The sequence below is a fragment of the Dipodomys spectabilis genome, unplaced genomic scaffold (genome assembly GCF_019054845.1).
Source record: "Dipodomys spectabilis isolate Male_0828 unplaced genomic scaffold, ASM1905484v1 ptg000157l, whole genome shotgun sequence".
NCBI classification, from domain to species: Eukaryota; Metazoa; Chordata; class Mammalia; order Rodentia; family Heteromyidae; genus Dipodomys; species Dipodomys spectabilis.
Window position 1 is genome coordinate 896,620 of NW_024870834.1, and position 27,433 is coordinate 924,052.

At 44.8% G+C, this 27,433-nt stretch overlaps 1 protein-coding gene across 2 annotated transcripts in view; it reads right to left on the reverse strand.

Annotated features, from left to right (window-relative positions):
• Eml1 (EMAP like 1) overlaps positions 1-27,433 on the reverse strand; it is a 149,272-nt gene that overhangs the window by 2,742 nt on the left and 119,097 nt on the right. For both annotated transcript variants that reach the window (XM_042692702.1, XM_042692701.1), the window contains exons 6-20: positions 24,548-24,677; positions 21,784-21,933; positions 19,635-19,704; positions 17,324-17,434; positions 16,479-16,574; positions 14,722-14,856; positions 13,928-14,027; positions 12,594-12,748; positions 9,296-9,421; positions 8,912-9,043; positions 7,266-7,333; positions 6,580-6,668; positions 2,583-2,680; positions 2,407-2,494; positions 1,187-1,282 (exon numbers count right to left, since the gene is read on the reverse strand). In XM_042692702.1, coding sequence (XP_042548636.1) covers positions 1,187-1,282; positions 2,407-2,494; positions 2,583-2,680; positions 6,580-6,668; positions 7,266-7,333; positions 8,912-9,043; positions 9,296-9,421; positions 12,594-12,748; positions 13,928-14,027; positions 14,722-14,856; positions 16,479-16,574; positions 17,324-17,434; positions 19,635-19,704; positions 21,784-21,933; positions 24,548-24,677 — 1,644 coding nt within the window. The remainder of the gene's footprint in view (positions 1-1,186; positions 1,283-2,406; positions 2,495-2,582; positions 2,681-6,579; positions 6,669-7,265; positions 7,334-8,911; positions 9,044-9,295; positions 9,422-12,593; positions 12,749-13,927; positions 14,028-14,721; positions 14,857-16,478; positions 16,575-17,323; positions 17,435-19,634; positions 19,705-21,783; positions 21,934-24,547; positions 24,678-27,433) is intronic.

Consider the following 27,433-nt stretch of genomic DNA (forward strand, 5'->3'; position numbering starts at 1 on the left):
TCATAAAGTGATTACAAATTAAATTCTGCCTTTTCCTTTTCTCCTAGACTGTGGCAATTTGTCTCAGGCTGCTTATGAATCTATTCCCAAGCCAAATTTAAAGAAATATTATTAGCATTAATCAGTTGTACAAGGGGATTTTATTTTAACATGTCAATTAATTTATAAAGTACATTTCAATCAGTTGCCCCTGCCATTTTCCCTTTTCCCTCCCCTACTTCCCCAAACAGTCTCTGCAAGTTTCTTTGTGCCATTTTCACACATATATGTCGTCAAGGATTATGACTATATTTGCCCTCTTCCCCCTTTCATTCATCTATTCCCGTTGGCACATACACCAGACAAGACATATTTCACCTTGCTAATATGCATTCTTTGTTAAAGTGCGTATTAATTGTTCAAAGGGGTTTCACAACAGTAATTTATACGTGCAATGGTAACTTACATAATTTAGTCAAATTGTTCATATATATATATATATATATATATATATCATATGTGTGTTTCTGTATAGATTTACGTCTTAGATCTAGCATCCACATATAACAAAATGTGTGATATTTGTCCTTCTGAACCTGGCTTACTTCACCTATATGGTTTTTCCAGGTCTATCCATTTTCCTGAAGGTGACATGCTTTTAGTTTTCCTTATGGCTGAATTATATTCCATTGTATGCCTATCTATCTACCTACCTACCTACCTATCTATACTACACTGTCTGGATCCATTCATCAGTGGTAGGGCATCTGAGCTGTGGCAATGGTGAATAGTAATTCAGTGGACGTGGGTGTACAAGTGCCTCTTGATCCTGACTTACATTCCATCAGATACATGCCCAGGAGTGGTATTGCTAGAACACAGGGTGATTGTGAATTTTAAAGGGAATGAAATATTTTAAGAATTTCAAAGTAAAACAACCCTGACAAGTCATAAATTAATGGAATGCCTATCGTCCAGCCAGAAATGTCTGGCACAACCTGATGTAGAAAGTTCTAGAAAATTAGAAAGGTTAAGGCCACTTCTCCAGTTCTCAACTGGCCACGGCTCAACTGGGCCACCTACCTGGCCCTAGCTCAGGAATACATCTTTGAATATAGGCAGGGCAGAGTGGTTTGAGGAGTGGTGATGATAATGCTCTCTAAGTAGGTAATTCTGTTCTAACCTGTGAGACCTACAGAAGACATACCAAACACGTGGAATCCCAAAGTACAGGTGTAGGTGGCCCACTCGATGTCTCTCGTGGTCTCCACGCTCACGACTTGCTTACAAGCAGAGGGAACCCCTGGAAAGAGCAGATAGCCTGGTGACATCTCAGCCAAGACCCCAGCTCTCTCCTGGGCCAGGCTGGGTCCCAAGCCATGACCAATGTGGGGAGGGACCCCCTGACCCTCCATGGGTTTAGCTGCTAGTATCCCCCAGAATGAAGTCCAAGTCCTGGTCTCAGCAGAGGCCTCTTGCTTGTTTTCTTCCCTTCTCTTCTCTTGGGTCTGTTCCCCACAGTCTGGCTTTTCTCGTCTGTGACAGATCTGGTTCCTAGGCCTGGCCGGTACTGTTTGGTATGCTTACCCAGGGCCTGAACCCTGCCCTGCCTCCGGGTGCAGGCTGTTCTGCCTGAAGAGCCCTCAGCTCCTTCAGCTCAGTCAGGAATGGAAACATGTGGAAACCAGTGGCACAACTGCCCAGGCCTCCTGGGGGACCTGCTCATTTCCCTCATACAGGATGAGGCCCAACACCAAATCTGAAAACCATCAGCCTGCTTCTGTGCTGCGTCAGGCAGGACCTGGAGAGGGAGGAGAGGGAGACCAGGGAGTCCCTCCTCCCCCAAGACTCTGTCCTGGTACATGCTGCTTCCTCATGCCTAGGCAAGAGTAGCTCTCAGCCCCTGCCCTATCTCACCCCAATTGCCTTATTTGTAAAAGGGGACTGGAACTGGAAACTGCACTCTAGTAACTTCCAGCGGGTGGAAAGCAGGACTTTCTTGTGCCCCGTGATTTCCCTCTGTTTCACACAGAGGGTGTCAAGGCCCCACTGGGGCAGAGAGACTGGCCCAGGAGAAGGAAGGGGTCCCTTCAGAGAGGGAGTACTTCATGGGTTCTGCCTTCTCCAGGTGGTTCCTTCATGGGGCTATTCTTGCTAGGCCAGGGCCAGATATCACCCTTGTCTCATACCTGACCTCCCCCTCCCCCCCACCCAGGTTCTCTCCCAGGGCTTCCTTCTCCAGGTAGATCCCCAACCTTCTCTCTGGAGCCCATAGTCAGCTGGAACCTGGTGTCTTGGCCCCAGGAAGTAAGAGGAAGAAACAGAGGCCAGAGCTGACCCCCGTGCTCGAGCCCTCCAGAGGTCCATCCGAGTCTCAGAGTGCACGTCCCGTGCAATCTGGGCTGATGTGGGTGGGCTGTTACTCACAGTAAAGGATTTCATAGTCCCCGGAATTCGATACAAGGAACTGGGAGTTCACAGACCAGTCCAGGTGGGTGATGAAGCTGGAATGACCCTGAGAAAGAAAAACCTTGTGTGACTTTCGCTTGCCTCCTAAATTCCCAATGTCACTTCTCTGACATAATGAAACATGGAAAACGTACAGAGCATTTGCCAACCCGAGTGTATTTCCTCCCGTTGTCGCCAACACCATAGATATAGATGCAGTTGTCGTGGGAGCCTATGGCTAAGAAATTCCCATCTGTAGAAACAGGGCAGATATTCAAATGTTAAAAAATAGGCATTTCGTTTATCACAAGGCTAAATGCAAGCTGCTACCACAGATTTAGACAAAATAGGTTGATGAAGGAATTCTTTCAAAGACCAAAAACTGCTTTCAAATGAGTTTTATACCATTCCTGAAGCTCTCTTGAACAAGGGAGGATGATAGAAGGGGTAGCATAGATCAGGATGTGTTGTACTCATAAACTGACCTATTAAATTGAAACCCTTTTATACAACTACTTAAAGCTAATTTAAAAATTAAAAAAACTCACAAAATGTTGACACATCACAGCCAAAGAAAGAAACAAAGATCTGCGTGCCATAGCTCATACCTATAATCCTAACTACTCAGGAGGCTGAGATCTGAAGATGGTGATTCAAAGCCAGCCTGGGCAGGAAAGTCCATGAAACTCTGATCACCAATTAACCACTAAAAAACCAGAAGCTTTGCCTTAAGAACCAGTATAAAATAACAACAACAAAACAAAAAACAGGTTTCAGGATGTGGCTGATGAAATGGGGGATGCAGAGCTCATGAGAAAAGCATAGTCTGCCTACGACTGGCCAATTACAACCAAGCTCATCTCTAGGGAAGGGAACAGGACCTGGAGACCAGTCCAGGATGCCAGCATGATGGGAGGAAGGGCGCAGAAGGAAGGACAAAGGAGAAAACACCAGGAGTGACAACTGACAGCCGAAGCCGTGTGGAGGCAGGAACATGGCAGGAGTAGCGGTCTCTGCACCTCACCTGGGGCTGTGGGTGAGTCCCCACTCTCACTGAGTGCCAGTCCCATGGAGAGGATCCACTGCACCCCTACCTGTAAACTCCCTCGCACAAACACTACTGGCACACTCAGTAGGTTGTTTTTCCCCCACAGGTGGAATCCTACAGGAGATGCGTGCCTGGAGCCGGCAGGAAATGTTGGCCTAGGCCAGGTCACCTGGGGGTGTTGGCCCAAATGAGGAGCCAAATCAGGAGTTCTGAAGAAAATGTAAACAGAAGGATGCAAAGCTCCAGAGGCCAGTGACAGATGATGGGGGCAGTATTCCAGTATCCCCCACCCCACCCCGGGAAGCCCTCCTGTTAATCATCACACCTAAACGACAGCACTTAGTTTCCACATTGTCACCAGGCACTCAGTACTGCTCCAGCTCCTCCTGTGTTAGCTTCTTTAGTACTCCTGTCAACCTTCTGAGGTAGAGGTTACTAACCCCATCCTTTAGGAGCCCAGGGCCACCCAGGTTGCCAGCCTTGGCACTGGAATTGGGGTCTGAGCAGTTTGTCACTCAGTTCCATGACCCTAACACAGCCCGGGGAGCAAAACTGCTGAAAGCCTGTCTGGTGGGGTGTTAGGGTGGTGGGCTGTGCTCTCCCTGGCACAGTGGTCTCAGAGAACCTCTCCACCTTAAAGTAATAAGGCCTTTTCATAAAGGAGCCATTCAGTATTTTTGAGGCAAAAGGTTATATAAGAAAAAAATCCACGTCATAGCATAATCCCTCACCTTAAAAATCTATTTTTAGTGAATGCCACTGGCTCCCACCTGTCACCTTAGCTACTCAGGAGGTAGAGACTGTGAAGGCACAGTTTAAGGCTAGCCTGGGCAAGACATTTTCAAGACCCCATCTCAACTACTAAGTGGGTGAGGAATGCACCTGTCATTACAGCTAGATGGGAGACTGAGATTGAGAGGATCACAGTTCCAGACTGGCCTGGAAAAAAGCAAGACCCTCTTCACAACAAGCAAGCTGGCTGTGGTGGCATACGTCTGCTACCAGATACATGGGAGATGTGGACAGGAGGATCACAGTCTGAGGCTGACTCTTGGGAAGAAAAATCAAAAGACCCTGCCAGAAAAATAGTAAAAGTCCCCCTCCCCCCAAAAGTTGGGGCTATAGCTCAAGTAGTAGATCATCTGCTTAGGAAGCACAAGGCCCTGATTTCAAACCCCAGTACCACCGTTAAAAAAAGTGTGAGTAGCTGGGCCTGGTGGCTCATACCTGTCATCCTAGCTACTCAGGAAGCTGAGATCTGAGGATTGCAGTTCAAAGCCAGCCTGGGCAGGAAAGTCCATGAGACTCTTATCTCCAATAAACTACCAGAAAACCAGAAGTGGCGCTGTGGCTCAAGTGGTAGAGCACTCGCCTTGAGCTGAAGAGCTGAGGGACAGTGCCCAGGCCCAGAGTTCAAGCCCCATGACCGACAAAAAAAAAAGTGTGAGGGCTGGGAAGTTGGCTCAGTGGTAGAGCGCTTGCCTTGCATGCTCGAGGCCCTGGGTTCGATTCCTCAGCACCACATAAGCAAAAAGAAAAAAGCCGGAAGTGGCGCTGTGGCTCAAGTGGTAGAGTGCTAGCCTTGAGCTGAAGAGCTGAGGGACAGTGCCCAGGCCCAGAGTTCAGGCCCCACAACCGGACCCAAAAAAAAAAAAGTGTGAGTATCACTGTGACTGCATTTCTATATGTAAGGAACCTATGAGGGGCTCACATAGCTAATGATCAGGAGTTGACTATGGGTTCAGAAATACTCACATGATAGTAATTATTAATTAGCTACTATAAGACCATCTTCTACAAAATACTTCATGAATAAGAACAGTTGGTACGATGTGACCGAGACAGATATATAGTTCATAGAAATCCTCTTGGCTGTGGCTCTTGATTGTGCCAAGGGGTCCCTACCCACTCGGGGCAATTGTCACGTAGCCCTGGGGACTGAGCCTGCTGCCTGCTTCCCAGCATGCTCCAATAATTCAGCTACCTGCTCCTTCAGTCACAGGCTAGATGCAGGTCACTGAAACCTGACCTCTCTAGCCCTCACAGAAAGGAGAAAGAATGGGAAAGTTAGTTCCTGCTTCTGTAACTCAAGATTTTTGTGAGTGTGTGTGTGTGTGTGTGTGTGTGTGTGTGTGTGTGTTTTCAATGGAAGGTACTGGGGATTGAACTCAGGGCCTCAAGTTTGCTAGGCAAGCATTTTATCACTTGTACCATGAGCCATGCCCCTTGTTCTTTGTGCTTTTAGTTATTTTTCATCCAAGACCTTTTCTTTCCTTGGGTCTAAAGTGTGATTCTGAAAAGTCAGGAATCTATGATGACATAGCCTATGTTCTAGATGAAGCTGGGTGCCCCCTGAAGCTCATACTGCCACTACTTTCCATCAGAGCGATGTGCTATAGTCCCTACGTCTACTGTTAGCATGAGTGCAGTACTGAGGACTGGGCCACTCCCAAGGGTCTGAGGCAGGTGTTGTTTCTGGGCCTCTGCTGCTGAGCTTGCTGATGACACTAAATCTCCCATGCACCTCCATTTTCAGTGGAGCCTCCCAATAACTTGTGTGTGGTTTGACAAAGTCAGCTGACGAAGGCAGAGAGTACTGAATCCAAAGGTGGGGCCTGGCCCAGCCCAAAGCTCCCACTTTTACCCCACCCAGCCAGGTTTATGGCTCAGAAGCAAAGGAAGCAGGGCTCTGGGTAGAAAGAGCCCTTTCATCTCCAGGGGTACTCATTAGTGTAACAGAAGAAATGGAAACACAGTCCCTAAGGGCCCTGCTCACATGAGCAGGAGCTGAAACATGCCTTTTAGGAAGTGGAGGTTATGGCTCAAGTGGTAGTGTCCCAGCCTTGGGGGGGAAAAAATAAAGCTAAGGGATAGCACCCAGGCTCTGGGGTCAAGCTCTGACAAAAACAAAAATCAAAGCCCCCAAACCACAGCAGAACCATAATGACCCAAAAGAATAAAAAGAGTCCCTAGGCATCACAATTACGTGCACATAAAATTTAAGTTACACTAGAAGGAGGGCTGTGAAACTGTTTCTTTAAAGGTATCCACAGGGAACTGTACCATTCCTTGGAACTGCAGTAGGGACTAGCCTGTATTCTAACCTGGTGAGTAGCGCATTACAGAGAGCTGCTCATTCCCATCCGTGTGGACAGTGACCAAGTCTTTTGTTTCTGTATCAAACACAAACCACCTATTATAAACACAAGATAAAAAGAAAAGCAAGTAAGCTGTTTTGTGGGGAAATGAAAGGCTATTACAATAATGTAAGACTTAAAAACAGTCATAAGAGCTAGATAAATACTCTGGATTTGCTAAGGAGAAAGCTCATTCTCAGCTTTTACTCAAAGAAAAGTCCCCATACATCAGCATGTCCTAAAGAAAGGAACAGCATATTGACTGTGGTACGGGGCTCTCCTGCTCTCACCACTGTGATGTGGTTTTTGCCTCGTGTTGGGAGCCTGTAGCCAAGGGAACCACCTATGTTCTAGGAATGAGCCCCTCCCCAACTGTCCCTGAATTCTGGCCCAGGGAGGGGGCAGGTCCAGAGGAGGGGCTGGGGCATTTCAAGGGCAGTAAGGGTCCTCCTGTGTGAAGGGTCCAGACCCTCTGTGAATGCTAAGTGAGCAACCAGCAGGGGGCGGGATTTGAGACTGGGCACTTGACTTAATTCCTATAAGGCATTAGAAGCTGGGAAGATGGAGCGCAGCACTGATCCCTGTCCCTGGGGAAACGACCAGCAAGCTCCTCTCCATATCTGTGAAAGCACAGGCTGTGCTCTGGGACTTACCTCCCAGTCAGTGTCCCAACCGCAACCACAGACCCTGAAGGATGAAAACCAGAAGACTGAGCTGGATCCTAAAATATTTTAAAGGAAGTGTAAATTGAGGGCCAGATACAATACTACAGCATAATACCCACCCACACGGCTGTTCCATCTCAGGCAACATGGCTCTGTTTTTCAGTCTCTCCTTTTTCCCCAGATAGGAACATATTTTCCTGCATGGATGTATGTTACCCTCTAATAATACTAAAATTTTCAGAATTTTTTGTCTTTGTCTTCTCTCCATTCCTATCTCATCTCACTGGATGAGAGGTAAATGGGTAAAGGCTCTTCCCACTAAGCCCTGGTTGGGTGCCCAGTGCCCTTGCTGGCCTCTGGTGGTAAGCCTGTCAAATGGCATGCTGGATCTGGCTGGAAGCGTGGCCACTAGCCATCACCACGAGCCCAGGGATGGAAATAGAAGGCCTCAAGATGAATGAGTAAATGAGAACCACAAGACCGGGCAGGAACTTCAGCCCCTGACTCATCGTCCAATGTGCAGCTATAAGTAAGCTCAGGGCCACTGCTGATGGCAGAGAGTTCACTTTCACTTAAAGTGCTACAGTTTACAAAGCACTTTTATGTACAGTTCACCTAGGTGAGGTGAAGACGCTGAAGTCTAGAGAGGTGAAGTGTTCCTTCCTGTCCTAGGTTCCATGGCCAGTGGACAGAGGAACTGGGAGCCAGGGGGCTTCCTGGCTGGAGCTCTAGCTTCTAATCCTGGCTCTACTCTTATGTCAACCAGAGTTGTTAGCGGCCTACTGAGGGGCAGGGAGCTGGAAGAAGTGTCATAACTTTCAAAGGACCCATGGGGTGACACTGCAGAAGGCCGCCCTCCTCTACCATCACTGCAGTGTACCCCCCCTCTCCCCGGTCCCCTCAGCCTCTCCATCTCACTGCTGGCATCTCTTCTGAGAGCTGACCTTGGACCCAGCACTTGGGATGTGTTGGCAACTCTGCAGGGGATGAGGGATGGCGTGGGCTCTGCACCACCCCCAGTGGAGTGTGCCTGTCATCAGTATGGGCCATAGAGGATGCACTTCTGGCTCCCTGCAGCAGGATGCTTGTTCACTGGCTGGGTTTGAGACTCAACCTGACCTGTCCATAAGCACTGGCTCTGCTGCTCTCTAACTTCTGGTAATGAATACAATCAGAACAACAACAACAACAAAAACCCTTCAATCTGCCAGGGGGCCAATAAGGACAATACACATTCTGTGTTTGGCGTGTGACAAGCCATCAACCTCAAAATATTGAGATAAATTGCTGTGTATGTTTTCAGTACAGCTTGTAAATTCTGGTTAAGGTACACTGTAAATGGAATGCAGGCTCTTAACATGCATTCCTTAGTACTTGAGCCATTTATGACTGCACTCAGGAACCTGGACCATTGATTTGGAAAGGCTAACTTGCTCTTGAAAAACTGAACAGTCAAAACATCACATGGATGAGAACACTTGAGGCAATGTTCAGAATAATGTGATTCTAAACATAAATTGAACAACATGTTGCTTTGGGATAGTTTCACATCACTATTAACTTCATGCAAAAAAAATGAACATGTTCCAGCAGAATTTTTGCAAGAGAAATGGAAATGTAACATGCATGTTCACCTCTATGATTTTATCCCAGACAGGCCGGTGACCCACAGCATCCCAAAGAGTGGCGTGCTTGTCGTGTCCGCAAGTCAAGAACTGAGGTTTGGAGGCATGGATTGCCAGTCCCCAGAGCTCATCAGTGTGACCCTACAAAGAACCAAGACATGGGGGCTCCCTGAGATCTCGCAGTCATGTCAAGCACCACGGACGCATGGCCATTGCTCTGCACCTTCCCCATGGCCCTCATTCTCCCCAGCCTAGTCACAGCAGCAACTATGACTCAGAAGTGGAGGAAGGGTCACCTGAACGTGATAATTCAGAGTGATCCCTCCTAGTGCTTGCTTATAACCTCATTTAATACTAAGTGAAGGTGCCTGGTACCTGCTAAGCTGGACCTACCTGAGTGATGGGTGCAAAGTCTCCTGACAGAGTCCCCTGTAGGACAAAGTTTCTAGTTGTGCCTATCAAGATGATGTCACCTTTCCCCTCAGCCACTGTCCGTATTGGGCCAAACTGCTCAGGAATCTGCATTGGAAAGAGTCATAAAGAAAGAGTTAAGGTTTCATTAAGCAAGCATTTAAAGTACTTGTATATGTGTCATTGATAGCTCTTATAACAGTTTTATATGTACATATGAGGAGATGAAGATAGAACTATGATACCAGAGCTAGCTGTTGAGCCAATGATCAAACACCCAAACCTTACTTTTTTGTGCCCGTGTGTGTGTGTGTGTGTGTGTGTGTGTGTGTGTGTGTGTGTCTGTGTATCTGTGTGTGTGTATGCATGTATGCTGAGGATTGAACAGGGGCCCCTTGCACATTAGACAAACACTGCTCTATTTTTCAAACTACAAATGTCTTATATATCTTTAAAAAAATCAGCAAAAGTGGAATCCTTTTTTTTTTATCTCCTTTCTTCTTCTTTTTTTAAAAAAAGAACTCCGCTAAATGAGATATAAGGAATATGACTGGTTGGTTCACTAGGAGGACTTCTGATACTGTAGCAGATAAAAATCTGGATAAGAATAATAAGAATTTAGTAGAGCCCTAGCCTTGAGCTGAAGAGCTGAGGGACAGCGCCCAGGCCCAGAGTACAAGCCCCACGATGGACAAAAAAAGAAGAAGAAGAAGAAGAATTTCTAAAAATCTCCTCCAACTTTAGACTGTAAGACATTGGCAACATCATTCTGTTTGTTTTTGAAATCCATTGTTCATGTCGATAAACATGAATAATCTGTTAAGAAAGAGAAATTCAAAATGCACTTGTCGAGAACAATTTGCTGAGGAGATTATGTCCTCTCAGTACAAGAACCACTGGAGGCTGGCATTGGTCTGAGCTCCTACACGGTCTCTATCACTTTGTGTGTATTTTAGCACTGAGTAAAGGTGATCACTGAGCTGGACATGGTGGGACGTGACTATAATCCCAGCATTTAGTAGGCTGAGGTGGCGGGGGGGGGGGGGGGGGTGGATGGTGAATTTGAGGCCAGCTTAGGGTACGTAGTGAGATCTTGACTTAAAAAGAAAGAAAAGAAGGAAAGGAAAGAAGGAAGGAAGGAAGGAAAAAAGGAAGGAAAGAAGGAGGGAACAAAGGAGAGAGGGAAAGAGGGAAGAAGAACGAGAGAAAGAAAGAAAGGAGGGAGGAGGAGAAAGGGAAGAAGGAAAGGAAAGAAGATGGAAAGAAAAGAAAAATGATGGCTATCATGTAGGAAAGATGAGTCACATGGTGAGTGACATCCTCTGAGAAATCACGAGGCCTTGATACTTCCTTTGCAGTTACAATGTCACACAGAAATATCTGTGACTAGCAGTTCACAACACATTTGCTAAAATGTCAAAGTTATCACAATTAAAATCTCCATGGAAGGGGAAATGATTGCAATCTGTGATGAAAGCCTTCCTTTACCAAAGGGGATAATCAATACCACTGCCACATTGCCCTGTGGTGCAAATAGGTTGGTTGGATCTAATTTAGAAGCTGAAAAAAAATCACATAATGTGTCCATTCTAAGCTAGGGATGAAGAATATCACTCTTCAGATGGATAATTTGTAATCTGTTCACAATTTTCTGGAATGGGGAGAAAAAGCCCAGAGATTGGGGGGAGGGGGGGAAGAAATAGAAAGTTTCTTGCTGCTGGCTCCAACACAAGGAGGGCTGCTCACTAGGAAGCCAGGAGGTGAAATGCATCTCCAAGTAGCCAGAGTGTGGAGAACTTGTTGGCCCTCAGCTGAACCATACACTAAGCAGAGAGCTAGGAACAACAGTTCAACAAGTAATACTGTATCTGCAAAGTAACCTGCTGGCAATTAGCAAAAAGAAAGAAAAAAGTTTAATGCTGAATCTAAATATGGCTAAAATTAAAATTGATTCTAGTATAAAAACATTCTTCTTTTTTTTTTTTTGGTTGTGGGGCTTGAACTCTGGGCCTGGATGCTGTCCCTTAGCTCTTCAGCTCAAGGCGAGCGCTCTACCACTTGAGCCACAGCGCCACTTCTGGTTTTCTAGTGGTTTATTAGAGATAAGAGTTTCACAGAGTTTCCTGTCTGGACTGGCTTTGAACCGCGATCCTCAGATCTCAGCCTCCTGAGTAGCTAGGATGACAGGTATGAGCCACCGGCGCCTGGCTCTCTAGTATAAAATCATTCTAAGATGGCTGCTGGTGGTTCACATCTGCAATCTTAGCTACTCAGGGGGCTGAGAGCTGGAGGACTGTGTTTCAGGGCCAGCCTCAGCAGAAATGTCTCAAGATCCATTCTCCAATAAACTAGTAAAATACCAGACTGGAGGTGCAACTCAAGTGATAAAATGCCAGCTATAAGCAAGCTCCAGTTCAAGTCCTGGTACTGGCTCAAAAAAATCTATAATGAATATATGCAGCTTAGAAATATAAATATCATAATTCATTTATGCAAAAGAATGTTTAATTCTGTCAACCATTCAGGTCTATAGCATCTTTTCTTAATAATACCATGTAAGACTGAATAAATAAACATGACAGTTAATTTAAAAAATACCAAAATTGCTACTTTACTTACAAAAACAAGCCTTTGGTCCTTAACAATATAACAAGCCAGTAGTTTAAAATGATGTAAATCATGGTACAGCAAAACAATGGGGTATGTATTTATGAAGTGTAATCACTAAGATACAGGAAGTAAATAAAGCAAAATGGACTTGTTAAGACAAAAAAATTCTCTATGTAAAGGATTTTATATCCTCAAAGCTTCATAATTTCATTTTAGCTAGAACTTAAATTATTTCTATGATTTTAATAAAGATTTTAAGGCAGTCCTCACATGATTCCATGTGAACAATTTTCAAAACTATAAACTAGCCGGGTGCCAGTGGCTCATGCCTGTAATTCTAGCTACTCATGAGGTTGAGACCTGAGGATCGCGGTTCAAAGCCAGCCCAGGCAGGAAAGTCCATGAGACTTTGATCTTCCTTCAATAAATCACTAGAAAACCAGAAATGGCACTGTGGCTCAAGCGATAGAGCGCTCGCCTTGAGCTAAAGAGTGCAGGGAGAGTGCCCAAGCCCAGAGTTCAAGCCCCATGACTAACCACCCCGCCCCCCCCCCCCCCGCCCCCCCAAAAAAACCCTATAAACTAAAGATTCCAAACCCATAAGGAGACTGCTTAGGATAAGAGTGGAAGGTTCAAAAAGAAATTCTGTAGCAGTGTGTCTGCAACTTACCTCGGTTTTATGAAGTTTTTGATAGTTTCCATTCCAAGAAATGAGCTTCCGGTCCTTCCCTCCTCCCGACACCAGTGTGCCATCCCTTAACATACAAAGTGCAAAGATGCCCCCATCGTGGGCCCCTTGGACAGCGTAGCTTATTCGATTTGTACCTGAACACAGTGAGAAAACCATGATTGGCACATCAAAAGGTTCCCCTCTGTCCTCTTTTAAATCTCTTTGCATTTTTGTTTTAAAGGTGACATGGTCAGTTAGAATGTCATCTTAATAGGAGCCTATGAAGGACTCAGGTTTGATTACTGTCTCACTGAGGAGACCAACACAAAGCAAGGTATGCTGGGAGCCCAACATAGCTGAGAACATGGACTCAGTTTTCACAGGGGCTCCCTACACCCCACAAGCTGTGTCCTTAGATAAAGTGGATAGGGCTACTGTTGATTCCACAGGACTGTTCTAAGGATTAAACAACTGGAGAAAGCACCAGGGGCAGTGGGTCTCCAACAAAGTCACCTTGCTATTCTGAAATTACATCTGTGGGTTTGTCTCCATTGTCATCCCAGATTCAACTCAAAGATCCTTGAGGACAGCGAGGATATAACTTCCTAAGTTAGAAAGCACACAGGAGTGCACACTAGATGGGACTGAACACATATACCGCAAGTGACGACTCCTTCCCATGCTGTGGCCACCCACAGCAAGGATCCGGATCTGAGTCACTGGCTCTATCTGTAGCCCTCTATGACTGTCTGCCAAATGCTATGTGGATCAGAAGGATTACCTAAGTAATCTATAGCTAAATGTGCATGGGTTATTTCATCATTATATTTGTTAATAGCTCTCCTAATAGAGTTATTGATTCCATTGTAATTTTTTTTTCTGGTCCTGAGGCTTGAACTCTGGGCCTGGGCACTGCTCTTAATCTCTTTTTGCTCAAGGTTAGCACTCTGCCACTCCAGCTACAGTGCCACTTCCAGCACTTTTTCTGTGATTTAATTGGAAGTAAGAGTCTCACAGACTTTCCTGCCTGGGCTGGCTTTGAACCACCATCTTCAGATGTCAGCTTCCTGTAGCTAGGATTACAGGTGTGAAGCACCAGATCTCCACTCATAATATCTTTTAAAGAGCATTTTAGGATGATATATTTAAAGTTGATTTCCCAGTTTCCTTCTTTTCCAGTTTCATGAAAACCACACACACACACACACACACACACACACACACACTTAACAGTAATCATGCATTTTATATTGACAATTTTTATAGAAATAATCTTTGATGTCTGACCTAAAACATAAGCAAAAAAAATCAGCTTTAGGAAAATTACTTGTTACCTTTTCCCCAAACTAAGATGTTGCCACTGGAATCTCCAGTAATGGTGTCACCATTTTCAGAAAATGTCACACACAGGACGAACTTTGGCTTTTCTTGTTTCTGTAGAATGTAGTGATTAAACATGTAAATATAATCTAGACATTAATAAAAGCTAGAACCGCAGTAAGTAACTCTATCTGGATCATGTCAGCTTCTTAGCCACTATAGGTCTTTCATTTTTTATCTACTATTACATAATATAGAGGATGCGCTTAACTGCTCTAAGAGAGAGAAATTTTTGGTAACTCCAAATGGCTGAGGAATCTTAAAGTTGTAGACAGTTTAAGGGGAGATAGGGGTGTTGGAGGAGATCAGAGATGGAGTACTCTGTCATGACTGCAGAATAAAGAGCTCTCCCAAACTGGAAGAAGGGAGGGACCTCTCAACTAGCCCATCGGAAGAAGACCCTAGTAATCTCATGAGGCCCTCAAATGACCAGACCAAGGCAGAGTGTCTCTGATCTCTGCAGCAAACACCTGCCTTCTCTGCACTCCAGTCAGTCAGTCACCAGCCCTATGGGGGAGGCCCTGTCCCCCTGGGCTGCATCCTTTCCCTGGCCTGAGCCATCCATTTTCACAGTGAGATCCAGAGACACATAGGGCTTTTCAGTTGCTGAGAGGTCCTAGTGGATGATCTTTATCACTGCACCTTCACATCTGACTCCACACTGGCCATGAAAAAGAATGTTAAGATGGATTGATGCTCCCTTGAAACCTAGCTGATTGCATGTTTCATGCAGGAAGCCTGTGTTTACCTCAAATAATCCTTGCTTCTTAATAAGGGAGTTTCCTTCTAGTGTCCAAAAGTAGAGATGTGACTTTCCACAGGTAACTATGATATTGGTGTCCGTGGGATGGAAATCTGCAGCAAACACTGCTTCATTGGAACACTTTAAGAAAAAAAAGAACCAAAGGCTTCAAATCTCTTTAAGATGCATATATTAAAAAGAAATAAAATCAGGATCACAAATAAATAGGTTCATTCAAGCTAAGTACTAGACATCTTCATTTTCCCCCCATTGATTTCATCTTGCAGTAAGTTAAGCTAGCTGACTCTCAGCTTTTCCTAGTGTCTGTCTGCCTCATTGGCTATGAACTTGAGGCCACAATCACAGAACGCATCAGCCCAGGAGCAGCGGGCACTTCAGAACACCACACTGGATGCCCCACTTGGCTGAGTGATGGGGTCACCTAGCATGTGTGGCTCTCCAGGCCTCTTCTGCATCTGGTGCCTGGAATCACCAGGAGTCTGGATTTCTACAGTTCCTTCCTTCCCAGCTGACTGGCTGCTCTGTCTCCATAGGAGTCCCTACTATTTGTGTCTCAGGGTCCCAGTCCCAGGATCCAGAGTGCTGGAGCTGGCTCTTCAGCACTTCAGCATCTCCCGACCCATGTCCTGACCATCAGGGCCTGCACCCCGCTCTGCTGAATTTCATTCTGACAGTTGCTTCCACCTAGTAATTCAGTTCTGTGTCCTTGAACTTGGAAAATAACTTGCCTCTGGTGACTTCCCACTAGCAAGGGCAGCAAGTACAATTTCAATCCCCAATGGAAACATCAGAAGGCAGGGCTACAGCATGATAGGAAGCATGCCCGATTAGAATGCAGCTCTGATCTCAGACATGCAAGAGAAAGCTCCACACTTAGGTTGCTGGCAACCCCAATGTTAGGTAAGAGAGGTAATCTGTTGTCAACCTTCATGTTAGATAGATAAGGTTAGAGGTATTCCTGTTAGTGAAGTAAGGTTATCTAAGGTTGACAGGTGCCAAGATGAAAAATCTGAACTCAGTTTGATAAAAATAGGAATCCAATCATGATTTTTTTCAGTGATTATCTTAACAGGAGAACAACATAAGAAAGTTTTGTGACATTTTGTGTAAGTGGATTGGAAGTGGTGAAAGAGCTGAAAGGGACCATGCACTGCCAGAGAAATCCCTGGAGTGATTCCGGATCTGGCTCTCACTATCCTTCCTGAACCTGTTCAGCTTCGACCTCAGTGGGCTGGTATCCACCTGCTCTCCCAGTGCAGAGGTACACCTCACTCATGGCCCAACTCTAGTGCCTCGCTGCACCATGCTACACCAGCACACACCAAACACTTGGGTTTGTTGAATGACAGAAAGAAAAAGTAAATAAGTTGGGCACTGGTGGCTCATGCCTGGAATCCTAGCTACTCAGGAGGCTGAGATCTGAGGATCAAGGTTCAATTGGGGCAGAAAAGTAAAGCCAAGAGAAAGTGCAAGGCCCTGAGTTCGAGCCCCAGTTAGAGAGGGAGGGAGGGAGGAACAGAAAGAGGGAGGGAGAGAGATTGAACAAATAAATGATCAAATGAATTCAAGGGTAGTAGGAAAGAAAAAAAGGACAGGTGTTTGGGTATGGGATCCTATAAGGTAAGAAGGGCAGTGGTCATTGTCCAAGTTGGGACAATCTCCAGGCTGGGAGATCCTGGCACACGCGGGGAGGAGGCTGCAGACTCTGGGGGAAGTAGCCCAACAGAAAGCTCGAGCAAGACCTTCACATCGGCCAGTCTTTCTTCTCTCTGCCAGTCCCACACAGACAGCACGTGTTCATTGGAGTCATCCACAGCACAGAGACTGCTTCCTCCGTTCTAGGGAGAAACAGTAATTCACAGAAGACTATATTTGAGAATAAAACTGGATGGGCAGGATGAAACACAAATATCAACTCAACTTCAGTTAGACTATTTTGGAGACCAGCTTCCTTGACCAGACAGAGAACAGGTGAGTGTGGGACCATGAGAAACCAGAGTGGGAGTGAGAGGGGTCAAAGGGCAGCTTTTCACTACCCTAAGGGGGCTCACACCCCTCCTTCCAGAGGAGACAGTACTTGCAACAGGCACCGCCAGGGTCTGCTGTCAGGAGAGGACAGAGCTCCTGCAGGATGGTCATTGGTGTGAGGCCAGGGGGCATGAATTATGTGGGCATGTAGTGTGAGTGTAATGCCCATGGGAATGGGATCGTGTTAGGCGTGTGACTGTGTCTCTGAACTGGATGGAGCAATGGGATCTGTGCACATCCTAAGGAAGGCTGGAAGACTACTTCAACCCCTGGCAGCAGCCTGATCAGGATGGCAAGGCCACAGTGGAGCTGCCTTGGGAAGGGGTAAAGTTCAAAGGCAGAGCAGGTGAGCTGCTGTAAGGAAAGGGAACGCCAATCTCCTGGGTGGGGGCTTTTTTCTCTTCAAGCTCAGAAGCTGCAAATGTTTGGTGGGAAGTGTGTGTCCCTCATAGGGTTCCTGGGGCAGGGGCTTGAACTTCAGAGGTCCTTCTGAGGTACAGTCCCTCAACCTTGAGAGGACTGTCTCCTCTCTGTGGCCACCCTTCCGGCTGACACTTACGGACTTGGAGAATGCAATGCAGGTGACAGCTCGATCAAAAAAGCCTATTCCGATGACATGCAGAGTGTTCAGCGTCACTGAATCCCAGATGCGGACGTGTGGGGGTAATTGCTGGTTCAAAAAACATAGTCATCAGTTGTGGCAAATCCATTTTTACCTTGAAGCTGCAAGATCACTTGGACACACAACTTCAAAACAAAAGTTTTCTTCTTCACAGTTGAGAAGTATGTTTCTGAATGTAAATAAAACATTTTCGGTGCCTTCAGGAGGCCCTGGGTCCTGTGGCCAGTTGAGCCATGAGGACAACTCATAGTTGTAAATTTTTACTAGCCCTTCTCTGACTGCACCAGAATAACTGACACTATTTGTACATCTCCAGGTAGCTGAATTTCAGAAGTGCTAAAATTAACAATACATATAAGGAGGTAGAGCACTGGTGGCTCACACCTGTAATCCTAGCTACTCAGGAGCTTGAGGTCTGGAAGAATGCGGCTCAAAGCCAACTTGGGCAGAAAACTATGCAAGACTCCATCTCTAATTAACCAGCAGACTGCTGTGATAGAGGTATATCTCAAATGGTAGAGAACCAGCTAAGCAAGCATGCTGAGTGAGTGTGGGACCCCTGAATTCAAGTCCCAGTAAGACAATCAGCCAAACAATTAAGTAGAATTAAACAATCAAACAAACAAATCTGAGCAATTGCAGATTCGCTGCCATGAAACAATACCAAGACATAAGGCCATGCAGGCATTACCAAGGGTGATCTAGTTAGGCCTTGTTTCCAAGTAGCTGGGTGTCCACACTCTCACTTGGCCACAGGCTTTCTCCACGGTTAAGTTGAAGGGATTAGCTCAGATAGTTACAACATTCTTTCTAGTTCTAAAGTTCTGATTCAAATTCAATGTCAGAAGCTGAAACACACTTTTAAGCCACTAGAGGTCAGAACAAATGGTGTACTATACTAATTTTAAAGAACTTTTCAAGGCTGTGTAACATTAAAAAAAAAATTGAACACCTGTTCCATTTATGCAAATTTACATAACAGTAGTCTGATTTCCATTACTTGTGTTCTTTTCAAGTGTAGAATTTTAATGAAAAGTAGCATAAGGTTAGTATTCAAAATTCAATGTTATTAAAGCATTTTTTAAATAGGTAGCATTTATGTTTTCTAGGAGAAAATATGTTGATAAAAATCAACGTACTTATTGTGATTAGTCTCATGTAATACATCACATAATAACAAGGTATAAAAAAATTGACATTAAAAAATTGACATTAGTCAGGTGCTGAAGGCTTATGCCTGTAATTTTAGCTACTCAAGAGGCTGAGATCTGAGAATTACAGTTTGAACCAGCCTAGGCAGAAGTCTGTGAGGAGCAATATGTAACAATAACCAGCAAAATGTTGGACTGCCACCATGGTTCAAGTGGCAAAATACCAGCTAAGCAAACAAGCTAAGCAAGTGCAAGGCCCTGAGCTCAAACCCTGGTCCTGGGAAAAAGAAAAACAACAACAAACAAGCCATGACAACCATAAGACTGTGACATATAAGGAACTTGAAGCCAGTTTTGAGTTGTTCTCTATTAGTTAGATTCCATAAAATCTTCCCATTGCTTAAAAAATATATTTCAAGCCTTGATGAAATACTTACAAAATCTGTGTGGAAACCTTAGAGAGCTTTTGAGTTTAGCCCACGGGCACAAGCCCCGCAGACTACGCCATGACCACAGGGCATTCACAACTGAGGGAGCACCTGAGCAACTGAGGTCTCAAGTGATTATCTTTGTATGTGTGTGCCAGTCCTGGGGCTCGAACTCAGGGCACTGTCCCTGAGCTCATTTTGCTTAAGGATAGAGCTCTATCAATCAAGCCAGAGTTTCATTTCCAGATTTTTTGCATGTAGTTTTTTTGGAGATAAGAGTGCCCTGGACTTTTCTGTCTGGGCTGGCTTTGAACCACCATCCTCAGATCTCAGCCTTCTGAGTAGCTAGTATTATAGGCGTGAGCTACTGGTGCCCAGTATTATCATGATTTTTTAAATTCTACACATTTAATAGAGTCTTTATGTTTTAATGCTTAAAATATGTGGCTATTTTAAGAACTAGTGAATTATGAAGAGACAACAATGCTCTTTTAAAATGTACTGGAATTGCGGTGAGCTCAAAGGCTCTGTAAGGTTGTTGAGAACTCCTAGTGAGAAGTTTCCAGATGCTGTAATGGCACCTAAGCGGGCTGACTGGTTAGCAACATGTTTCCAGGGAACTGTTCTGTTGCTAGCTCCTTATAAAAATAGGAAAAATATGCAACTCACCTTTCCATCCTTAGATGTGCCTGCGACTTGTCCTGTTGCTATAGTAATCCTGTCAGGGTGAACTGCCAGGCTGAGAAAAGGACATTATAAGGCATCTCTGCTGTAAACTATAATCTAGTTAAAAATGGAAATGTAAGAAATTCAGAATGCCTAGCTGTTATAGTCTAACTGAAGCAGATTCATTAAACACCAAATATCCTTAGGCAATGAATGTCATTTCATTTCATCTCAATTCTCTTATCTCTTCCAGAGAACTTCCAAACCTAAGGCACCCACTGCCAGAAAAACAGCATTTAACTCTCAGGACTACTTAATTAGTGTAAAGTCTTTATTAGGAAATAATTTCAAAGTAGGGCTTCAAATCCTGATGGCTCATGCTCAGTAATCCTAGCTACCTGGGAGGCTGAGAATCAGAGGATTCATATTCTAGGCCAGCCCAGAAGACCCCCTCAAACTGTGGCTGAGCATGGCAGTACAGTCATCATCCTGAACTATGTGGGAAGCTGAGACTGGAAAGAGTATGGTTCCAGGCCAGCCTGAGCAGAAAAGTCTGTGAGATTCTATTTTGGTGGAGGGAAGCTGGGCGCAGTGGTGCACACCTGTGATCCCAGTAACTATGCGATACCTCAAATAGGTGGGTTTGGGTTCAGAAAGCAAGAACCTATCTTACAAATAACCAGTACTAAGCTTGGTGCTGATAGTTCACACACATAATCCTAGCTACTCAAAAGGAGTAGCTGAGGAGTGTGGTTCAAAGCCAGCCTGGGCAGGAAGGTCAGTGAAACTTATCTCCAAAGCAAAAATGCAGAAGTGGAGCTATGCCAGCTTTGAAAAAGAGGGGTAAGGGACAGAATCCAGGTCCTAAGTTCAAGACCATCAACACCCATTAACATGCAAAACATCGCTGGAGATATGGTTCAAGGGTAAAGTACCCAACAGGGAAGCATGAGGCCCTCAATCTCAGTATTGACCAAAAACAAATCATTTTGAGTATGTTTAATATAAAGATACCAAGTCTTCTGTAGAAAGGATTTTTATCATTGGCTAGGGACCCAGGACAAGATCTTTCATTAGGTCATGAATGAATTATGAGCATAGCAGACTCAGCCATAAACATGAAGCAAAATATTCTTATTTTATTTTATTTTTTAAAGTGCAGAGCCAGTGCAGTGGTTCAAGTCTGTAATGCTAGCTACTTGGGAGGCAGAGATCAGGAATTTGGGCTCAAGTTCAGACCCAGGCACAAAAGTTCATGACACTCCACCTTGACCAATGACTGGGAACAGTTGTGGACACTTGCCATCCCAGTGGACATGAGGAAGCACAAATAGGAGGCTCACAGGCCACTATACAAAGTGAGATCCTATCTTTAAAAGAAAAATTATATTTGTCAGTCAGGGCACTTGAACTCTGGGTTTGGGTGCTGTCCCTGTGCTCTTCAGCTCAAGGCTAACGCTCTACCACTTGAGCCACAGCACCACTTCTGGTTTTCTAGTGGTTTACTGGAGGTAAGAGTCTCATGGACTTTCCTGCCTGGGCTGGCTTTGAACCTCCATCCTCAGATCTCAGCCTCCTGAGTAGCTAGGATGACAGGCACGAGCCACCAGCGTCTGGCTAAAAAAATTTTATTATAAACATGAAGAATACAAGGATTACAGAATAAAGTTAGGTAAAGAGTACATTTCCTTTTGGACAGTGTCACCTCTTCCCTTGCTCTTTCTCCCAGTTTTTCCTTCCCTGTCTTTAAAATAGCCCACTTGAAAAGGTTTGGCAGATTCATACAAGTGATAGAGCACCTACCTAGGAAATACAAAGTCCCAAATTCAAATCCAGCATCATTAAAACAAAATGAACAAAAAACCCCAATACAGACCCAACTCTAAGCCTTTAGTTTGTGCTGTTAGGAAGGCTTCCATGCGGGGGTCTGTGAGAGCTCTTTGTTCAGGTAGTCTTGTCAGGACAGAAAGCTAAGCACGAAAGGGGTCTGTGAGCCAGGGAGCCAGCCCACAGCACGGCGAACACAAGGAGCTCTGCCCAGAGGCCTGACTTTCTCAGACCTGGACACTTGTCTTGGCTTATGTCCCACGCTGACCTCCCAGGCTAACCACACTCCCCTGTGTAGCAGCAACCCCATGTTTTGAGGACTCACCACTTGACATCGTCATTATGGCCTGCATAATGCCTCTGCAGCTGTTCCTCCACATTATACAGCACCACCACCGACGCGATGAAGTACACGGTCTCCCCAGTAGGGAGCAAGTACAGGTTATTACGACAGTCTCGGCCCCGGTACCCATAGCTTTGTGTAAGTTAAGATAAAAACTTTCCCTTGAAGGGCTGACAAGTCAATAGCTTAATTCAATAGGCAATCAAGTACTATATGACTATTCCCATCAGTTTCACAGATTTAAATAATGTTAAATTGCTAATACTCAGTGCCTAATATATCTAAGCCCCCACCCAAACCTCTTCCCTATGCGTGCATTCAAGATGGAAATGGTCAATGATGTGATAATGAACATGGATTTTTTTTTTTGGGGGGGGGGGGGGGGCGGTGTTGGTAGAGAAGGAATCTAGGGCCTTGCACATGCTAGGCAAACACTCAGTTGTTGAGCTATATCCCTGGCTCTTGGCTTGTTTTTGAGACAGTGTCCTGCTATGTAGCTGAGGCTGGCCTTGTAGTTGCTATGTAGTCTCTAAACACATGATGATCATCCTGCTTTAGCCTTAAGTGCTGGGATTATAAGTGTGTGCCATTATACCTGGCTTGAATACAAAGATTTAGTTTTCTTTTCAGAGAGTTACTGAGTTAATAATTTAGATTACTTTTAATTGTAAGCTAGGAACCAAATCATTTAATTTTAAAATGTCCTTTAATAAAGTATTTCCGGACATGGTGGCTGACACCCGTAATCACAGCCATTTGGGAGGCAGAGATCTGAAGTGTTGCAGTTCAAGACCAGTTCATAAGACCCCATCTCAACCAATAATGGTAGGCACGGGGAGGGCTGTCATGTCAGCTCTCTGGGAGGCCTAAATAGGAGGATCTTGGTTGAGGCTAGCCTGGGCAAAAATAGGAGCCTCTATACGAAAAATAACTAAAGCCAAAAGGGTGGGGTGGGTAGCTCAAGCGGCAAGTGCCTGCCTACCTAGCCAGCTCGAGACCTTGAATTCAAACTCCAGTACTGCCCAAAACCAAACCAAACAAAAATCCCTACCATAATAAAAGTACTCACAAAGAGTACACGCAATGAGCAAAAATGACACACAAACATAAATCAAAGGTCCTCCATACCCCAGCACATAACCTTGTTAAAATTTTAGCATATCTATACTTCTAAATGTTGAAAACTAAAGGGCAAAGGAGCACTTGAACTTTGGTGTAAAAAACAATCTAGCCCCCGATTCCATATATTTGGAGCAAGTTTCACTGTTTTATATTTTCTGAAGAAACAAGGTGGCTAAATAAATGTGTTTCTACATTTTCCTGATTTGATATAGCAACTTAAGAGATCATAACTGACTAAGAAAGGGCTGAACTCCGTGTGGCTGAAACAAATTGCACAGAGGATTCTAGAAATGTTTGATTGAAGGTAAAGGTGATATCCTTCCTATCTGCCTTAAAATCTGCTTAGACAGGGAGGGGAATCTGTAGGCCTTCCTCTAAAGTTCAGTAATAAATGAATTAAATAGAGGGAAGAAAATTCACCATTTAATTGCTTCCTCCCCCAATTCTTTTCTCAGCTATTTTCCCTAGAAATTCATTTTTCCAAATTTCCCCTGGAGCCACCATCTATAATAATAAATTTAGATTTTAGTGCCTTGCTTTTTATCAATTTTTTTCCTTTTTTAGAGAGGAAGGTCATATTCATCTTCCATATCTACTTGATGCCATTTCTTTGGGTGTTCACCTTTCTCTGTAGCTCTCGGCCATTCAGTGGTGACCTTGAACTTGGGCTCCTGAGGCCGGCCAAGTGCCTTGTTGGTTTAAGGAAAGGATGCTACTCTTTCTTTCAGGGTATCTCCCTCTCTTTGAGTCTAAAGACTTGTTGTTACCTTGGTTTAGTTTTGATTTTTGTTATTTCCATTTTCCCATTTATAAACTCGGGATTTTATGGCATTTTTGCTTCTGTTTCCTGGTTAATATGAGCATTCCTGGCTTTCCTATCCAGTATACCAAGATAGATAGTTCTGCTAAAGTCAGGGGCTCTTCTTTCATTCTTGGAACTTAAATCTTACCTAAATCCTTGAGTTATTTTTGCTAAGCTTATTTCTCTATTTTAAATTAACTATTCTATATTGACGTTCAGGTCCTAAATGAGTAAATACATTTTCTTTGTGCCAAAAAAAGATTCATGGTTGGAGGTGTAGCTCAGCTGGTAGAGTGGCAGCCAATGAGCAAAGGTAAGGTGCTGAATTGGAGTCCTGGTCTGTCTGTCTGTCTCTCCCTTCTTCCCCCTCTCTCATACACACAAAACAAAACAAAAACAAAATACAGGTTGATGCAAGCTAGGTATTTGTGGCTCACACCTGTAATGCTTGCTACTCAGGAGACTGAGATCTGAGGATCCTGGTTTAAAGTCAGCTCCAGGCAGGGAAGTCTTCAAGCCTCAAATCTCTAATTAACCATTAAAAAAAACCAAGTGGAGATGTGGTTCAAGTGGTAGAGTGTCAGCCTTAAATGGAAAAAAACTAAGCAGGAGTATAAGGCCCTGAGTTCAAGCCCCAGTACACTCTCTCCCTCTTCCCCCCACCCCCACACATACAAGATTCATGTGTACCATCAATAACATCTTCATATTTATTTCAGGAAGTGATGGATGTGGTTGAGTAGCAAAGTCTAATTTTACAAGACTTTGAGCATTCTGCCGCTGACATCCTGGTGTGAGACCTGGCCAGCGAATAAAGGATACACCCACTCCAGCTTAAGCCTCTTGGTTGGCAGTTCTGCTTTTGCTTCCAAATTGTATGAATCCACATGATCTTTGGGCATGTACATGGTAACAGGGCGTCCACGAAGAAACATTTTTACATAGCCTTCTTCTACAGAAAGAACAAAGATGTCAAATAGGACACCCCAGTGCCCCACACAACTGAAAACAAGTGTCTCGTTCCCTCTGGCCTATCAGTGTACACAGGAGAGCTTTACATCACCAGATTTCTAAGTAGCAACCTTGGGAACATCAAAACAAAATGAATTCTCCTTGCATGCTGAAGTACATGAACTATAGAAGGAATTATGAAAGATAGGAACTGGGTTCTAACAATTATTTCCCAGGAGATTTTAGTGTGTTACACTTTATGAGGAGGAGGGCCACATCAAGAATTACAATAACACAAGGAATTCACTGCTTTTTTTTATTGAGTTCAATGTATAAATAATCTCACTATCAAAGTTTATAGAATATATTTCAACATTTATATTTGGTTTGTTATGTTAAAGTGCAAAAACATATTAATGAATATTTTACATTGGCCATAGTCTTTCAAAGGAAGAACACAAAATCAGTAGCAGTACATGTAAGATGCGTCAAAAGAAGGAAAATGCTCACAGAAACTAGAGATGGAAGACAAAGCAGATCTAGGAGAGAAAGGGAGGAGTAGGAAGGAGAAGGAGGGAGAGGGAGGAAGAAAAAGGAGGAGGGAAAAGAAAAGAGAAGGAGGAGGGAGAAAGAGGAGGAGAGAGGAGAGAGAAGAGCAGGAAGGAGGGATGAGGGGGAAGAGAAGAGGAAGAGGAAGCGAGTAGGGAGAGGGAGAAAGAGAACTTGGGAAGCAGAATTTCTTAAAAGGAAGTAGTTTTATTAAAATAACTTTGGATACTTATTAATAAGTTATAGGGACAAAGTGGAGAACACTAATAAATGTTGATCTGGGGCAACCTCTGGACCTTAAAACAAATCCAGCTTGGGTGTTCTGACTAGTGTCCAGGATAGGGTAGGAGCAAAGTGACCATCTCATAAGCTCCTGATGATTCTGGTCAGCATCAGACTCTGCATCCTGAGCTTGCTGTGGATCAAAGGAACATGTCCTTCAGAACCAGTCATGGCTGAACAGAACTGGGTAGGAAAGCACTCACAGAGGAAATGGTGAGGAAAACTCATGGTGTAATCACGGTACCATCGGGACCATAATTATGAGTCAGTTTTGTAAGTCTTATTCCTAAGGATTTTTAAACAATGCCACATGCAACAGTATTTAGAAGGCCCAATGTTATATAACTGTGGGTGTGCACTTCAGATCTTAGACGCATGCATGTAACACATTCTTGTTCTGCATTTAATTAAGCTTGACAAAGCGAGAGCCCTGAATGCTCATCCCTGCAGATGCCACGCCAATCATGACATACTGATGCTCCTGTTTGACGTTCTCCTGTGGACTCTGTCCCCCTTGGCGCACTGGCTCCAGTCCACGCGTGACCATCACTGCAGGCCCTCCTACTCCTCCCTAACCATCTTGGCTCAAACCCATCAAAGTCCACAAAGCCATACTGCTTTTATGCATGTTAGGAGAACAACACACAGCTTCACTGGATTCCTCCTCCTAGTCTTACTTGCTGGGCCAAGCAGGCAGACCCGCTCTGCTGGGCTCTTTATCTCATGCAGCCTCCTCTGCCCCATATCCCCACAAGGATTCTCTCTGGCTAAAGTGTCTCTCTGCTCTGTAATGCCCCTCTTCTGCCTCCAAGCCTCTGCTCATGCTGTTCTCTTCAGAATCCTCACCCCTCTCGAATCCCCTACTCAAATCTCAGCATTTTGGCTGATTACTCCAAATGAACACTAGAAAGCACCCAGCAGGCAAACAGTGAAAAGAGAAGCAGCGGAGTTCAAAGTTCACTGAGAAGTGATTGGACCCACCACCCTCTTTGTAAGATGTGAGCCAGTCCTGCTGAGCACTCCCTGAATGTAGGTTGGGAATGAAGTCTACATAGTGCCATGTCGGTGGGACAGACACAGTCCACTGTGGTTGCACACTGTCGGTGCATATGAAGGCCCTGCTGGCTGTGTGCTGCTGAGACTGCTCTCTGAGGCCACGTGCAGTGTTACATTACTGACTAGGTCAAAATGGCACAGAATTTACCCCTGTGTGGCTTTGTGCAGATGACTCAGACATTCTACAGCTCAGATCACAATACAGCGTGGGGGTGGGAGGAGCATGGCTATTGTTAGGAGAACAACACACAATCACCAAACCCAAAGGCACTTAGTAGGGACAGGCCAGTAGTGCAGGACACGTGCCAAACAGTGGACACCCAGGGCTGCCCTATAGCTCTCTTCAGGATTTTTAGGAATTCCTATGATCAGCCGATAATCAGGATCCAGATCATAGCCACATATGAAAGCTCATCCAAGTCAAAGCTCAGGGATGCTCTTATCAGACAAATGGGAGTGGGCTGGCCTCACAGGACCATTTCCACACAAGGAAGGGTTTGCTTGTATGAAAACGGTCTCTGGAGCTGGGCTGGCAGCCTTGCTAGAGAGCTATGGGCTCGGAAATGCTGCCTACCTTTGCAGTGGGTCACGCGGCGCTTCCCTTGCGATTTCGGAGACAGAGACAGAAGGGCTAGATAAAGAGACGGTGGGTACCGCAGTGTGGCTCTGGGCGCTCACTAACCAGCAGGCGAGCCGTGGGCTGCCCTGCCCCTGCCTCCTCCAGGACCACTGGACATTTCAGCAATTCTCACAAGTGTGCATGGGGTACAGGCCTGCTAGCTTGCAGCTATTACATTCGCAGTGAGTATTTTCATGCTTCCTGAAAGTGAAATTAACTAACGCACATGCAGATAAATATAAAACTGCATC